Source organism: Mandrillus leucophaeus, unplaced genomic scaffold (genome assembly GCF_000951045.1).
Source record: "Mandrillus leucophaeus isolate KB7577 unplaced genomic scaffold, Mleu.le_1.0 Scaffold1181, whole genome shotgun sequence".
NCBI lineage: Eukaryota > Metazoa > Chordata > Mammalia > Primates > Cercopithecidae > Mandrillus > Mandrillus leucophaeus.
Window position 1 is genome coordinate 645541 of NW_012100110.1, and position 12658 is coordinate 658198.

Sequence of the window (12658 nt, forward strand, 5' to 3'; positions counted from 1 at the left end):
TGGTAGAGCTCAGGTTTACAGCCAGGAAATATAATTCCAAAGCTTTGATATGGTAGGTTTTAGATTTTGTAAAGTTCTTTACTGTTGTTAGCTTCTTAATAACTCCCAACCTGTATATTTATTCTTAGCAGCTTACCCTTTTAGTACTTATATAATCATTTTTCACAGATCCTTGATCCTCTGTGTATCCATTTAACAGATATTTATTGGGTGTCTCCTATGTACTAGGCTTGGTGCTGGAGATACAATGTTAAGCAAATACAGTTCATGCCCCCATGGTGCTTACAATTAATGGAAGGAGAAAAATCATGTAACTATCTGATTTCAGACTGTTGTGTCCTGCAAAGGGAAAGATTAGAATGCCAGAGGAGAACATGATCTAGAATGGGGGTAAAAAGGGAAGCTTCCTTCAAGAAATATTTGATCTGAGATCCAAAGAATGAGTAGATCTTAACCAGGTGAAGAGGAGAAAACATGAGCACAGACCTAAATGTAGCTCTATTATTTCATTCCATCACTCTCTCTCCCTGACTCCTTCTTCCCTGGTTCCCCCTACCTCCCAACCCCTCCCTCTTGCTCTAAGCAGAGATGTCTATGCCTGGATAGCTAAAATGCACAGGAATCCAACAGTGTCTTTAGATGTTCATACCACACAAGGATTAGGAGTGTGATCTGTCTGTCGCATCTCTAACCCCAGTAGTTATAACATTCCTTGCCACAGAATAGGTGCTCAATAAATAGTTGTTGAAAGAAGTAATTAGTTAATTTGGTGCACAGAAAATAGGAGAGAGTTATAGAAAGGCTAGCTCATCTCAGGACGAGGAGAAAGTTTCTAACAATTAGAGACGTCCAGAGATGGAAGGCATCCTGTTATAAGAGAAATATCTCTGGACTTGGAGTGAAAGAAAATAGCCCCTCGCTAATTTTGACTATGGGCAAGCTACTTAATTGAGCCTTACTCTCCATACCTGTTAGTTAAAGATAATCTTTGTCCTGCCTAATTCACAGGATTGTTGTGAGAGTGAGATAAAATAATCTAAATAATCTAAGTAAAAGAGTGTTATATAAAGTGCTATTAAATATATTTGTATTGTTAAGGCATAATATTATAGTTAACTCCCAGTCCAGCCACTACCTGACACTCTCTTTATGGTAAGTTGTAGTAGTGATTCTTGTCTTAGATGGGAATTTGAACTAAATAACTCAAACCCTTTCCAATCTATATATACAATGATTACGACATATAAGTCAATTACTTAACCATTTCTGTATGTTATGTTTTAAAGTTTTGAATATATAATGCCAGAGTTAAAATACTGAAGCATTCTATGAAAATTATATAGACCAAAATGCAAGAAATATTAAGAAGCTTGTTTTGTTTAATGGTGGACAAAGACCTTAAACTAAAATCTTCCGTGTATAATTCTCTAGGAAGGGGGATAGTTCAAATGCCTTATTTCTCCCCGAATTTATGAACTCTGTATATCAGCTCCGTAACCATGTTTACCAAGCTACAAGAAGAAAGGAGATCCCTTTAACTAAAATGTCAGTGATTAGGTTTTAAGGGATTTCAAATTACTAGGGAAGGACCCAGACACTTAGTGACTCCCTAGTGATTTGAAAATCTTCTTGGCTGCTGGCAGTAGTTTGCATGGAGACTGAATATTATCTCAGCCCTTTTGAAAAAGTAAAGAAGCTACAAATCCAGTGGCTGTTCAAAACAACAAAGAAGGGTTGAGGTGCCTTTGGCTTCTAACAGGAGTGTCTCTGAATTCCTCAAGGAATTCCAGGCCTAGAGTTGATCCAGCTGGCAGGAGGTATCGATCTCCACTTGAATTCACTGAATAAATAATGGTTGCCATAGTTATTGAGCAGCGGCAACTGGTTGGAGAGCAGGGAAAACTCTGCAGTACCTTCTGGGAGTCTGGCCATGAGAAAGTCTGGTTACAAGGTTCCACAATTAGTCCCTCCCCAAATCCAGCCAACATATTGCTCAGTTCCTGTATCCTGATGATGAATATGAGATCTTGAATGTTATGTAAGACGTGAGACACTGAAAGGAAGAGAAAGCTTAAGTCAATGGACTGGTATTTATTCTGAGAAAGGCGACTCTCCCTAGGTTATGAATCTAATTGGATATTTCTCACTATTAATTGAATTTAGTATCAGCAAGGTGATGTTTGATCATGTTATAACTACTCAAGGACTTCACAAAGGACGAAATCCATCTTGTTCTGTTTTAACATTATTATACAAAGAGCACAACCTGGACATTTTAAAAGAAAGGAAAAAGTTATCCCCAAACCCCATAGGTATTTTCATGTTTATATTTTCTTTCACCCTTCTTTATATGAAGAAATAATATTTGCGTAGATGGAATCACAGCTTTAGTATTTAATACTCTACTCTTTATTTAATGTTGTAAACATTTTTTTATTTTGCTTCATAGCCTTCATATTTGTTCTGTTTGATGTCTCCAGAATCTTCCCTTCCATATACCATTATTTACTTAACAGTTCCCCTATTCTTTAGCCCTTTGCCTTTTTCCAGTTTTTTTGTTTGCTTTTGTTTTGTTTTGTCTTGGTAATAGATAATACTGAATCAAATGTCTGCATGTATACAGTTTTATTCTTTTGTTAAATGTTTCCTTTAGATAAATTCCCAAGGGTGGGATTACATAGTCAGAGGCTATGGACGATTTATAGCTCTTGAAATTTACTGCCAAATTTACAGTGTGTTCTTTTGTTTTGGGGAGAAAAATAAAACTTTAGGCAGAACACCACTGCATGCAGGATTCTCTTAAAATTCACTCTTAGGTGCTTCTTCTGAGACTGAAACATGGAGCCTATGTATTTAGTAAAGATAAGCCGTAGGAGACAAGTCTGCACCTGGGCTGATTAGCTAATAGTTTCTCAGGGAAAGCAAAATGATGCACTGCAAAGCTTGGAAATTAGGCCACTAATTGCCTTTTGTTAGACCTTGTAGTTGCCAGCCACTTGCCCACTGGCAAGCATTGTCTTTGGTTCTGATTATTCCAGAACCAGTTATTCCAGTGTATAGCTTTCTACAGTTGACAGACCACTTTTCCATAACATTATCTTAATTGAGCCACAACAGTCCATGCAGTTGGGTTTTATTATCATTTTACTTTTTCTTTTAATTTATTACATAACATTGAAGACACACAGGAAGAATACGGCAAAGGCTGTGTATCTGCCACCCAATAATTCTGATTTTCCTGTGAAGACATTGAGCCTTAGAGAAATTAGGTCACCCAGCTAGTAAGTGACAGAACCAGAACTAGAACACAGGTCTTTCTAACTCCAGGGCCAGTGCCCTTCTCTTTATAGCATATTGCATTGAGACAAGATGCCTGCAACTTACAATCCACAGAGATGCCGCTGGCAATCTTCATGGTAGTATTTTGATATTATAACATATCAGGCCAGGTGCAGGAGTGTGTGCCTGAATTTTGATATTATAACATATCAGGCCAGGTGCAGGAGTGCGTGCCTGTAATCCCAGCACTTTGGGAGGCCGAGGTGGGTGGATCACTTGAGGCCAGGAGTTTGAGACCAGTCTGGCTGATATGGTGAAACCCTGTCTCCACTAAAAATACAAAAATTAGCCAGGTGTGGTGCACACACTTGTAATCCCAGCTAATTGGGACGCTGAGGCAGGAGGATCTTTTGAACCCAGAAGGTGGATGTTGTAGTGAGCTGAGATTTCACCACTGCACTACAGTCTGAGTGACAGAGTCTCTGTCACTCAGACTGTGACAGATGAGAAGTAAAGAAAGAAAGAGAGAGAGGGGAGGAAGGGAAGGAGGGAGGGAGGAAGGGAGGGAGGGAGGAAGGGAGGGAGGGAGGGAGGGAGGAAGGAAGGAAGGAAGGACAGAAGGACAGGCACACATCAGAACTCAGAGCTTTGGGGCCTTACAGATAATTAAGTTCAACCTTCTCCTTTTACAGGGCCCCAAAGAGGGAGGAACTTCCCCAAATCATACACAACTAGCCAAACTGAGGATAATGCAAATTTTCTGGTTCCCAGGCCTCTTATCTGGGACAAGAGAAAAGTATCTGGATAGTTCTTCATTTTTCTGATTGGCTTTTGCTTCAAGGAAATAACTTTTCTTTTCTTTTTTTTCTTTTTTTTTTTTTTGAGACAGAGTCTTGTTCTGTCGCCCAGGCTGGAGTGCAGTGGTGCGATCTTGGCTCACTGCAAGCTCCGCCTCCTGGGTTCACGCCATTCTCCTGCCTCAGCCTCCCGAGTAGCTGGGACTACAGGCGCCCGCCACCACAGCCCACCTAATTTTTTGTATTTTTCATAGAGACGGGGTTTCACCGTGTGAGCCAGTATGGTCTCAATCTCCTGACCTCGTGATTCACCCACCTCGGCCTCCCAAAGTGCCGGGATTACAGGCGTGAGCCACCGCGCCCAGCAGGAAATAACTTTTCTAACAAAAATGTCTCCAACTTAAAAAAATTAATTTAGAGCTAGCCACGGTAGTTCATGCCTGTAATTTCAGCACTTTGGGAAGCTGAGGCAGGAGGCTCACTTGAGTCCAGGAGTTTAAGACCAGCCTAGGCAATATAGTGAGGCCCTACCTCTACAAAAATTAATTTAAAAATCAATCAGGTATGGTGGTGCATGCCTATAGTCCTAGCTACTTGGGAGGCTGAGGCAGGAGGATCACTTAAGCCCAGGAGTTCCAGACTACAGTGAACCATGATTGCACCACTGCACTCCAGCCCAGGCAACAGAGCAAGACCGTGACTCAAAAAAAAAATAATAATAATTTCGTAAAAATTAGAAACTATTGCTTGATTTCCCATTAGAAGGATGTCTTCGATCTCTCAAGGATTATGATTTTACATGTAAATGTACTGAGAGAAAAAAAGTTTGAGATAACAGAGGACAAGCTCTTCCCTTGGAAATGAGGCTCTGAGGCCAAGCACAGTGGCTCATTCCTGTAATCCCAACACTTTGGGAGGCCAAGGTGGGAGGCTCACTTGAGGTCAGGAGTTCGAGGCCAGCCTGGCCAATATGGCGAAACCCCATCTCTACGGAAAATACAAAAAATTAGCTGGGCATGATGGTGCCCACTTGTAGTCCCAGCTACTCAGGAGGGTGAGGCAGGAGAATTGCTTGAACTGTGGGGAGGGGGGTGGGGGGAAGTAGGGGAGCAGTGAGCCAAGATCGCACAAGAGGCCAATATTTGCCTCAGAAAACTGGGTTCTCATCCCAGCTTTTAGCAGCTGAGTGACTTTGGGAAATTCATTTAACCTTATACATAAAATAGATCATAGTATTTAACATGGAGATCATTTTATATATTGTTTTGTAAAATATAAGATACTGGTATTTGTGTCTTGATACATTATAAAGTGCCTGCACCACATCCTTCTGGGCTTCCTCCCCTTCTCTATGACTTTTCCATCTCCACAGCAGGAGGACATGTGTATTTTGTACAGAGTGCCAGGTGTATGTCAATAGGGGTTTCAAGTTGGGGGGAACAAAACAAGGAAAAGAAAAGCTGAATTCTTCTCAGTGCTGGTTAGCATGAAAACACAGGAATGCACTTTGCTATGTTGGGTCTTTTCGAGCAGCCCTTGCATTAGCAAATGGAAGTTACAGCCTCCCCACCTCCCTTAAGTGAGTCTGTCAAGATAGAAACATTAATTCATTTGCCTGGATGTGTTTCTGTGTCACTCTGAAAAATAGTTGCCACTGACAGGGCTTTGTGAGTCCTTAGTAGGACAATGTATGCAAAAATAATAAACACCCTGCCATTCATTCCATGTGGCTGTGTGCCAGGAACTGTGCTTGCCTTGTGTTACTTACCTAAGCTGGCTATCCCAGAAACCCCGAATTGGGTATGATCATTTTCTTCATCTCATAAGGAAATGGGTGCTCAGAAGTAAAGAGACTTACTCTAGGGCGCACAGCAAGTAAGTGTTGGGACTGGGATTCAAACCTTGGTGTTGTTTAATACCAAAGGCCATGAGCTACCTCTAACAGGGAGGGCACTTTGATTGTTAAGAAGCCACCCAAACTGGCAGAATGAGACACAGACCTCAGTGTCTTAAGATGTATTTGCCTCCTAAACTTCTTGCTCTTCTCTATCCCTCTGCAGAAAGACATGGGTTAAAAGAACCAAAGAGAGTCGAGGAGCTATGCAACAAGATCACAAGCAGTTTAAAAGACCATCAGAGTAAGGGACAGGCTCTGGAGCCCACCGAGTCCAAGGTCCTGGGTGCCCTGGTAGAACTGAGGAAGATCTGCACCCTGGGCCTCCAGCGCATCTTCTACCTGAAGCTGGAAGACTTGGTGTCTCCACCTTCCGTCATCGACAAGCTCTTCCTGGACACCCTACCTTTCTAATCAGGAGCAGCCTGAGCAGTGAGCCGCCTCTTCTCCTAGCACCTGCTTGCTACGCAGCAAAGGGATAGGTCTGGAAACCTATCATTTCCTGTCCTTCCTTAAGAGGAAAAACAGCTCCTGTAGAAAGCAGACTTTTTTTTCTGGCTCTTTTCCTTACAACCTAAAGCCAGAAAACTTGCAGAGTATTGTGTTGGGGTTGTGTTTTATATTTAGGCATTGGGGGATAGGGTGGGAGGGGGGTATAGTTCATGAGGGTTTTCTAAGAAATTGCTAACAAAGCACTTTTGGACAATGCTATCCCAGCAGGAAAAAAAAAAAAGGATAATATAACTGTTTTAAAACTCTTTCTGGGGACTACAATTATAGTTGCTTTGTATTTAAAAACAAGAACAGCCAAGGGTTGTTTGCCAGGGTAGGATGTGTCTTAAAGATTTGTCCCTTGAAAATACGCTTCCTGTATCAAAGGTACGTATGTGGTGCAAACAAGGCAGAAACTTCCTTTTAATTTCCTTCTTCCTTTATTTTAACAAATGGTGAAAGATGGAGGATTACCTACAAATCAGACATAGCAAAACAATAATGGCTGTTTGCTTCCATAAACAAGTGCAATTTTTTAAAGTGCTGTCTTACTAAGTCTTGTTTATTAACTCTCCTTTATTCTATATGGAAATAAAAAGGAGGCAGTCACGTTAGCAAATAACGCATGCTAATATTCCTAGCAGAGGCTGGGTTCACCTTTCCTGTAGATCCCTTCTGAGGTATGGCCTATCCAAGATTTTTAGGCCATTCCTGATGGAACCAGATCCCTGCCCTGACTGTCCAGCTATCCTGAAAGCGGATCAGATTATAAACTGGATTACATGTAACTGTTTTGGTTGTGTTCTATCAACCCCACCAGAGTTCCCTAAACTTGTTTCAGCTATAGCAACTGACTAGTATATTCATTCAGAAGCTCCATAAGTCAGTCGAGTATTTGATCCCTAGATAAGAACATTCAAATCAGCAGGAACTGGGTCATACAGGGTAAGCACCAGGGACAATAAGGATTTTTATAGATATAATTTAATTTTTGTTATTTGTTAAGGAGACAATTTTGGAGAGCAAGCAAATCTTCTTTTTAAAAAATAGTATGAATGTGAATACTAGAAAAGATTTAAAAAATAGTATGAGTGTGAGTACTAGGAAGGATTAGTGGGCTGCGTTTCAACATTCCGTGTTCGTACTCCCTTTTGTATGTTTCTACTGTTAATGCCATATTACTATGAGATAATTGTTGCATAGTGTCCTTATTTGTATAAACATTTGTATGCACGTTATATTGTAATAGCTTTGCCTGTATTTATTGCAAGACCACCAGCTCCTGGAAGCTGAGTTACAAAGTAATTAAATGGGGTGTTCACAGTGACTTGGATACACCAATTAGAAATTAAATAAGCAAATATATATATATATAAATATAGCAGGTTACATATATATTTATAATGTGTCTTTTTATTAACCATTTGTACAATAAATGTCACTTCCCATGCCGTTATTTTATGGTTCATTTGCAGTGACTTTTAAGGCAGTACTGTTTAGCACTTTGATATTAAAATTTTGCTTATGTTTTGCTAAATTCGAATAATGTTTGAAGATTTTTAGGTCTAAAAGTCTTTATATTATATACTCTGTATCAAGTCAAAATATCTTTGGCCATTTTGCTAAGAAACAAACTTTGAATGTCAAACTGATGTAGTTTTTGTTAGCTTTAAATCATTTTTGCTTTAGTCTTTTTAAAGGAAAGATAACAAAACTATGCTGTTTATATTGTCATTAAATTATACAATCAAACAAATGCCAAATGAATTGCCTAACTGCTGCAAAGTATAACCCAGATAGGAAATCATATGTTTTTTTCCAGGAGTCATTCTAATATTTGATTATATGTTATGTTTATGTGTGCTTTTATGAAAGATTGTTATTTTTATATATCAAGATGATAGAACCTGGAATGTTAGAATTTTGAAATGTTAGACTTGGAAGGGGCCTGGCCTGTCAACTAGTCCAACCCCTAAAATTCATAGAGGAGCAAACTGGGGCCCATTGAAGGGTGAAGAGTTAATCAAAGTCAAACAGCTAGTAACAGAATCAAGACTAAGACCTAATTTACCTTTCCATAGTCTTTTTTTTTTCTCAACTTACTCCATCTATATAAAATCAGGCTTTCAAACATAACCACTAATATTTACCAGAAGATAACCACGAGTAAAGTATACTTTTGCATTAATTTTTTGAGCTTATATGCAAACATAATAAATATTATTAAGTATCAGGAAAGCTAACATTTCATACAAGATAGCTTCAGACCAAATTCAAATTGAATTTGAATAAATTAGAAATACTGTGCATACATAACCCTCTTGTGCACCATGAATATTTGGAAAGTTAATCCTTGTTTTTGTCATGTCTATAAAGGAAGAACAAAACAAAACAAAAACAGAGCCCTAGAGAAATGCCGTTACTTTTTATTTTTACACCCATCAGATTTAAGGAAAAGACTTTTTAGCCATTATAATCTAGTGGTTGGAAGGAATGAAGAAGCTTTTTTAGTACTAGGTCCAGATATGAGTGCTAAAAATAAAGATGATAGCATGTTCTTCTGTCTTCCATAGTTATTACAACTATGAGAGCCTCCCAAGTCATCTATCAACTCAACTCCCCCCCCTTTTTTTTTTGTCTGAATGTTGCACATAAGTTTATACAGAGTGGATGACCACACTAGCACAGAAGAGGACAACATGTATTAAAGCAGGTGATTCCTCCCCTTGTGGGAGAGCTCTCTCAGTGTGAACATGCCTTCTGTGGGCGGAAATCAGGAAGCCACCAGCTGTTAATGGAGAGTGCCTTGCTTTTATTTCAGACAGCAGAGTTTTCCAAAGTTTCTCTGCTCCTCTAACAGCATTGCTCTTTAGTGTGTGTTAACCTGTGGTTTGAAAGAAATGCTCTTGTACATTAACAATGTAAATTTAAATGATTAAATTAAATTACATTTTATCAATGGCTACTGGTGTATTGAATAAGCATGATTCATTTAACAGTTTTCTCTTAATTATTATGTAATAGTATTTGCTGTGAACTCTTAAGCACATCCCCAAAATTGATTTTTAAAGGCTTAGTAATGCTGAAAAATTAATAGGATTTCTGAATTGGATATATATTAAACCTTACTGATTGAAAAGAAGGACATTCTAAATTCAATAACCATTTATTGACTACTTCCTAGGGGCAAACCACTGCTGAGTGCTTTGAGGAGATACAAACATGCACAGTGTGTGAAACTCCCATTTTTCTTTCAACTGTATATAATGTAAATGGAGCTAAAATTTGTTGGCTAAAAGTGTTCTTTAAAGGTAAGAAAGATTCATTTTTATATCAAGAAAATATGATACAGTTTGTGAACCAACATTCCCAAGAATCAGGGTTATAGTTCTCCAAGATGGATGAGTGCTCTCTGCCTTTTTGTTTGAGCCATCACTACTACATTACTTAGAAACCCCTTCTTTGTGGGTAATACTTCTTCAACTCTACCCAAAACATCATGTGTTCTGAGTTAGTGCAAATGGGCTTTTTGTGTGTTGACGACTCAAAAGTGTGGGAGTTCTCATGACTTACTTCATCAGTTCATGCATAAAGTATTGTCTGTGACATCTAAGTACAGATGAATGGATAAACAAAATGTGGTATATAAATACAGCAGAATATTATTCAGCATTAAATTATAAATATATTATTTGTGTACTGTGCAGACACAGTACTTAGATGTCACAGACAATACCTTATGCAAGTGTTTGGTTTAGGAGCCAAACACTTCCTCCTGCTTCTCAGCAGGACCTTCACTACTCAACCATAAACTATGATTAGTAAGAAAAGAAAGACAGCTATAGTGGAGTGCCATCTGACATAAATTCAAATGTAGGTGCTTTTATCAATAAAAAACAAAACAAATATAAGTGCTTGGTTATAATAAAAAATAAATAAGAGGAGAGGGTTAAGCCCCTCTTCTAGGGACAATAAGGACAAAGGTTTGGTTTGAATGGGGAGGGTCCAGGAAGAACAGGGCTAAATAAAGGGGCACTTGCCTGTGGTTGAATTCCTACAGGTTAAATGCAAAGAGAAACACAAGCAACTAATTTCTGACTTTAAATTGTGGTAAAATACACATAACATAAAATCTACCATCCTAACTGTTTTTAAGTGTACAGTTCAGGAGTGTTAAGTACATCTACATTGTCGAGCAAGCAATTTCCAGAACTCTTTTTTCGTCTTGTAAAACTGAAACTCTATACCCATTAAACAACCCCCCATTCCTCCTTCTGCAGCCCCTGGCAACCACCATTCTACCTTCTGTCTCTATACATTTGACTACTCATGTAAGTAAAACCATACAGTATTTGCATTTTTATAACTGGCTTATTTCACTTAGCATAATGTCCTCAGGTCCATCCATGTTGTTCATGTGCCAGAATTCCCTTCCTTTTTAAGGCTAAATAATATTCCATGGTATTTACATACTACATTTTGTTTATCCATTAATCCATCAATGGGCATTTGGGTTGCTTCCATCTCTAGACTATTATGAATAATATTGCGGTGAACATGGATGTGCAAATATCTCTTCAAATCCTGCTTTCCATTATTTTGATTGTTGACTTTTGAGCTTAAGTGTGATGTAAGTGCTTTTCAAGAATAATCTTGGTTTTATGTGGGGTTTTTTTGCCTTAGGCACTGATTTCAGAGCCTCCCCATTTCTTTATCTCAGGAGGCATCTGAGGTTGCTCCATGAACAAGGCTGTTTATAAACCTTTGTTCCAGGGCTAGGTTGAAAACTGAAAGGACTAAAATCTAAGAGGCTTAAGTAATTTATCACCTTTTCTGAACGCTCTTCTAAGAAGGCCCATCCTTTGCCCAACCAGTTGAAAATCCCATCAGTTTCAAAGAAGGTTTTTGCACCTTCTATTATTTGCCATCCCTCACCATGAACAAAATTCTTCATGAAATGCATCAGCAAAGTCTTCCTCAGAGTTGTCTCTGAGTTGCACTGTGACACTGACATGGGCAATGCTTGTTTTGTTTGGCTTTCGTTGCAAGTGCGCTGTCCTTCCTGTTTTAGTTTTTCTGTCCCTGTCTGACTCATTTCATGGCTCCATCACTGAGCCCAGGGATCATCAGCCCCTTCTCTGATTACCTCCTGTGGTGCTGGCCATCCCCCATGCTGGGCCTCTAAGGGTGCTTGATTTGAGGGGAAGAGAAGACAGACCTAATGTTACTAAAGCAAACTCGGATCCACTCACTCAGTGCACAGAAAAAGCCAAACACTGACACTGGGATTTGCAGTCATAGAAGGTGAGGCATTTATTGCAGGGTGCCAAGCAAGGGGATTGGGCAATTAACACTTAAGACCTGAATTCCCTGATGGCTTACAAAAAAAGGTTTTTAAAGGGAGGGGTACATTTCAGGACAGCAGAAGTTACAGGTAAAATTGTAAGTCAAACATGGAGATTATACATTGGTTTGGCCTGAAAAGATGAGCTATCTTGAAGTGGGGGCTTACAGGTCATGAGGTGGATTCAGAAATTCTTTGATTTGCAATTGGTTAAGGAAACAAGGTTTTGTCTAAAAACTTGGGTTCAGCAGAAAGGAAGGTTAATGTTTGGCCTGTGGGTGTAACTCTTATCCAGGTCCCACAGGAAGAAACTTAGAACAAAGAATGGTGGTCAGTGTTCCATCTTCAGGTCCCCTTTACCTAAGGTCTCCCTGACAATGGCCAGCATTTTTCATCAGTGGGAGTCTTGGTTTCTAATAAACAACTCAAGAACATATGTTAAGGTGTTATATTTTAGTTTCTAGAGGGAACTAAAACACCTTGTGACTCTAACTTGCTTGAGATTATTGTTTATGCTATTCCTTTTTTTTTTTTTTTTCTTATGGGATTGCTTTTTTATTTCTCAGGGATAGCTGGGTGCCTGGACTTCCCCTTGAAGAGATTCAAAATTTTTCCTTTATTTCCACTCTTGGGGGGCCCATTAGGCCCCTAAGAAGGACCCCTGCTTTGTCTAGCATTTATTAATAATCTATGGTGTGTGCCAGATATTCTAGTAAACCCTTTCATCTATACTCTAGTTTAATGGTTACTGCTTCTAGGAAGGAGGTGATATCCTCTGTCTGAAAATGAGGAAAGAGGCCAGGAGAGGTTAAGTACCTAGCAGCAGGACCTCACAGCTAGTAAGTGAATTTG

At 39.2% G+C, this 12658-nt stretch overlaps 1 protein-coding gene across 2 annotated transcripts in view; it reads left to right on the plus strand.

The window, feature by feature from the left end:
* The window catches only part of NR4A3 (nuclear receptor subfamily 4, group A, member 3), a 43539-nt gene extending 34114 nt beyond the window's left edge, over positions 1-9425 (plus strand). For both annotated transcript variants that reach the window (XM_011965203.1, XM_011965213.1), the window contains one exon: positions 6137-9425. In XM_011965203.1, coding sequence (XP_011820593.1) covers positions 6137-6384 — 248 coding nt within the window. In that variant the 3' untranslated portion in view covers positions 6385-9425. The remainder of the gene's footprint in view (positions 1-6136) is intronic.
* The last annotated feature ends 3233 nt before the right edge of the window (positions 9426-12658 follow it).